Source organism: Haliaeetus leucocephalus, unplaced genomic scaffold, assembly GCF_000737465.1.
Source record: "Haliaeetus leucocephalus isolate CR32 unplaced genomic scaffold, Haliaeetus_leucocephalus-4.0 Scaffold169, whole genome shotgun sequence".
Classification (NCBI taxonomy): domain Eukaryota; kingdom Metazoa; phylum Chordata; class Aves; order Accipitriformes; family Accipitridae; genus Haliaeetus; species Haliaeetus leucocephalus.
Window position 1 is genome coordinate 470,593 of NW_010972605.1, and position 4,259 is coordinate 474,851.

Sequence of the window (4,259 nt, forward strand, 5' to 3'; positions counted from 1 at the left end):
CATTTCGAGTCTTTTTGTTGTTGTTGTTGTTACTACTTTTTTTATTTATTTTTATTTTTATTTTTAGCGACAGCTCTCAAACCTACTTTGGGGTCTTAAAACGAAACCGTACACCATTTCACTGTGGACATTACACCCTCTTACAGATATGGGAGACATGGGAGACCCACCAAAAAGTAAGGCGGAATTTTTACCGTTGTTGGAATAAATGTGCTGTCTATTGTAATCGTCTCAGACAGGCGAACTGCTAAAGAGCTGAACTTCATTTGAATGGTAGAGAAGGTGCCTTTATTGCCATGCCTGCATGCTTGCTGTGTTTTAACCTCGTAGCCTTGCACGTTAATAGCCTGGGATCCTGCTCTCTGTTAAAGTTTGGGGAGCAGGCAGGATTTTAATGGGATCTCCAACCACGGAGCCTTAAATGCTCCTCGTGCTAGATTGCGGTGAGGCTGTCTCACTGCCCAGCACCTAGTCCGTCTAGGGGAATTAGCATTAGACTTGCAAAAGAGAGCAAGTGACAATCGTAATGATGCTTGTTCTTGCTAGTAGCCTCGAGTCCCCTGTTCTGTGGCAAAGGGCTGAATGGGAAGCGCACCTAGCCACGCATTCATCTTTTCCAGTCAGAGCCTCTTGAAAAATGAAATCAAACATACAGGGGCTCTCCCCGTAAGACAAGGAATCCAAGCAAGCAAACAATAAAATAAAAATAAAACAACGAGGGAGTTTGGAGTTTTGATTCCGTGCAAGGCTTGCGAAATGAGGACCTTCACCCCGAAGACTGTTCACGTCTGCATTTTAATTTATGTTCCGCCTCCTTTCTAAAAGAGGCAAGGTTTTGATGGCATGCTTCAATTACCATCCAAAGGTGTAATACTCTATTAAAAAAAAAAAAAAACAAACAAACAAAAAAAAAAAACAAAAACAAAAAAAAAAAAACAAAAACCAAACCAACAACACTCCCAGAGTACACCCTATAAGGGAACGACACTAAAAGTGTGTTTATCTCTGTAGGAGACTAAACGGTTAGTCAATCATGTATTTATTTTCATTTCAGAAAAACGCCTGATTTCCCTATGTGTTGGTTGCGGCAATCAAATTCACGATCAGTATATTCTGAGGGTTTCTCCGGATTTGGAATGGCATGCGGCGTGTTTGAAGTGTGCAGAGTGTAATCAGTATTTGGACGAGACCTGTACGTGCTTTGTTAGGGATGGCAAAACCTACTGTAAAAGAGATTATATCAGGTACGCCATTTACGTTGTTTAATTCTTCTTTGAGTTTGGTTTTTTTTTTAACTTTATAAATCTGACAGAGGCAGGAACAGGAAAAATGGTGAGAAAGAGGGTGAAAAGACAATTGGTATGTTTTAAAGTGATTCTTCTGTAGATAGACAGGCAAGGAAAAAAGTTAGAGGCGTCAAGTTTTTTATTCCACAGATTCAAATGCAAATTTCTGTACAAACAAAACTACGTTTGGGAACAGCTAGCGACTGTGTGGGACCCTCCTGAGGACTTTCACAATGCATTCTGTGATTCTAACAGAGCGGGAAATTGTACGTAATGGAGAATATTTTCAATAGTGTAGGTATTATGAGTAACACGGAACTGATCGCTTTTTAACAGAATCTGAGAAACGCACCTCTCTGTGTGTTTGTAAAGGCATAATGGCATTCGTAAGAATGTATGTATGCCGTAAATACACTTCAAGCATGTATGCCGTAAAAATAAATACACGGGGGGGGGGGATAACCAACAACAGAACCAACTATTTAAACTAGGCCTATCAAAAACAAAAAAGCCAAAGAAAAAACAAAAACAGAACCGACGTTTCCTTCAAAATGAAGGATCCTTTTATAGAGAGGTTAAAACCTAGACAGAAATGTTTCTTCGCTAAAATAACTGACATTTAATCTTTTTAAATATTAACCCCTTTGGTGATATCTGACTGCCTTTTCTTTCTTATCTTATCTGTACTGATGAATTAGACAGAGCAGATCAAATTGCCCATCATCTGTTCGCGAACAATTGGGTATATTTAGATAGTGGAACCGCTTCCTTCCTCACATTAAAATCTGGTAACTGATAAAATGTGAGAGTTGCCAATCCTTACACTACAGAGAAACCAAACCAGGAATTTTGAGTGTGTTTATTATTTGTGCTCCTGGGTCATGTTGATCAGTTTCAGTGTCGCCTACTGGGTTTGCCAAACCAGAACTTTGTATGACGCTGAGGCATGGACAATTTTTTTTTTTTTTTCTGAAAGTTTTGGAAGCAAGTACCTACCTAGCCACCTGAGATAGCTTTTCTAGTTTCTTTGTAATTCTGAATTGAAATAAAGCACTTGAGTCTTTCCTTCTCCAGTGCACAATCCATAAACAGAACATTCTTTCCAGCCACGTTGTGAGATTATTCTCAAAGTTTTACCATGGCAAAAACCAGCCCACTCTTTTTGGGGGGTTTGGGGTTTTTTTGTGGGGGTGGTTGGTGGCGGGTTTTTTTCCCCTTTCTTTACTTTTAAACGCACTTTGGAGCCGTGCTTTCAAATGTTGTCCCTTCACTAATTTCAAAGTAAAGGAAAACGTTTGCACTGAGATGGGCTCACTTACCTCCTGCTAGAACTCAGCCGTCGAAATTTAAACAAACAAACAAAAAAATGCAGCTCTTTAAAGTTAATACGCAATACCTTGCATTTGCTACAGTTTTAAAAGTAAGATGTACTATGTGTAAGTCGACTTTAAATTAGACCGTGAGCCAATCTATAATTGTCAGACGTTTTGGCAACACCTTCCCCCCACCCCCCCCCCCCCCCCCCCCCCAAGTTTTCTACCTATTAATTCATACACTTTGCGATGGCTCTGTTCTTTTGCCGTTTAGCTGTTTGGGGTATTTTTGTTCTCAAAACCTTCAAATTCGGAAATATGTAGCTCTGAATATAGAATAAGCACACCTCTATAGGTGTCCTAATATATATAGCAGCAAAAGATGTGTGTAAATAAACATCTCTACCCACAAGCATACATTGCAGACTGTATCCCTAAGGAAGTGTACTGGTGAAGAAATGTATGGGGATGAATATTAGCTCAGTCTTAGGATCAGCTTTTACAGTTCTGCGCACGGCGTGCCTGCATATGTGCGCCTATCCTCACATTTGCGGGAGGATGTTAATTTTACTTAATACCGAGGAGGCTGGCTAAGGAGCACTCGGTGGGAGCAGAGAGGCTGCTCAGTTGTAGACACCCGAGTTGGAGCATTTTCTCACCTTCATCTACTGATGGGTGAACTGTCCCCCTCTCTTCCACGGGAGAGGAGGAACCCGCCACCTACTCCAGAAACCCATTATTTGCCGTGTGGGGCTATCAGCGGGCAGTTGCCCTTTCACTCCTGCCGGGGGGCTTGAGCCCCGGCTCAAGGTGGGAGCATCAGCAGGAGGGGAGACGAGGCAGTGAGGCTGAGGTGGGGGCAGGCTGCAGAGCCAAAGCACCCAAAATGCCGTGTAGCAGGCGGCGGGGGAGGAGAGTCACACTGCTATAGATGTGAGTGTGTATATATGTAAGGGGGGGGGTGGGGTGTATGTATGCCTATATTGTATAAAATGAACCTGGTGAGAGGGGAAAAGGGGAAGACCCGCGGCCGCTGGCAGAGCCACCCCTGCCGCGTCCCAGGGGCGAAGCTGCCGGCAGGCCGGGCACGCATTAAGCGGCAGAAGTCCTGAGTGGGTTCCTCGCAAAAATAACACCATTTGGTGAGGCTGGCATGTTTGTGCGTGATGAGCGGATGGCAGCTCCGCCAGCCTCGCCCTTCCCCGGTGTACCCGGGCGGTCCGGGCCAGCCCCGGGCCAGGCGAGGTCAGGTCCCCCCGCCGTGAGGAGGGAGGCAGAGGGCAGGGGCGGCCCCTCGCTGGCTGCAGCCCGGGCGCAGGGGCCGGAGGGAGAGAGGTCGGCATCTCCTCGGGAAGGAAGGGGGTCGGTTTTTTGTTTCTCCTTCCACCTCCGCCGCCCCTTCCCTCCCGCCTCTCCTTGCCCACCGGTGTGTCCGGGTCCCCACCGACTTTGACGGCGTGGGTATCAAGGCACCGACACCGAACGAATCCGTTTTGCTCCTTTCCTCTCCTGGCTCCTGTGTTTTCAAGGCTTGTTTAAGTAGTGGACTGCGTGTGCCGCGTCTACGCGGGGCCACGGGGCTGCCCACGAGCGGGAGTGAAAACCTCTCTCTTTCTTTTTCCCCTTCCTCCCCCCCCCCCCCCCCTGCCCGCCCCCCCCC

General features: G+C 45.8%; 1 protein-coding gene across 1 annotated transcript in view; it reads left to right on the forward strand.

The window, feature by feature from the left end:
- The first annotated feature begins 72 nt into the window (after positions 1-72).
- Positions 73-4,259, forward strand: part of ISL1 (ISL LIM homeobox 1) — an 11,127-nt gene continuing 6,940 nt past the window's right edge. Inside the window, exons 1-2 of the mRNA XM_010563532.1 lie at positions 73-176; positions 1,055-1,244. Of these exons, the coding sequence (XP_010561834.1) occupies positions 149-176; positions 1,055-1,244 (218 nt within the window). The 5' untranslated portion in view covers positions 73-148. The remainder of the gene's footprint in view (positions 177-1,054; positions 1,245-4,259) is intronic.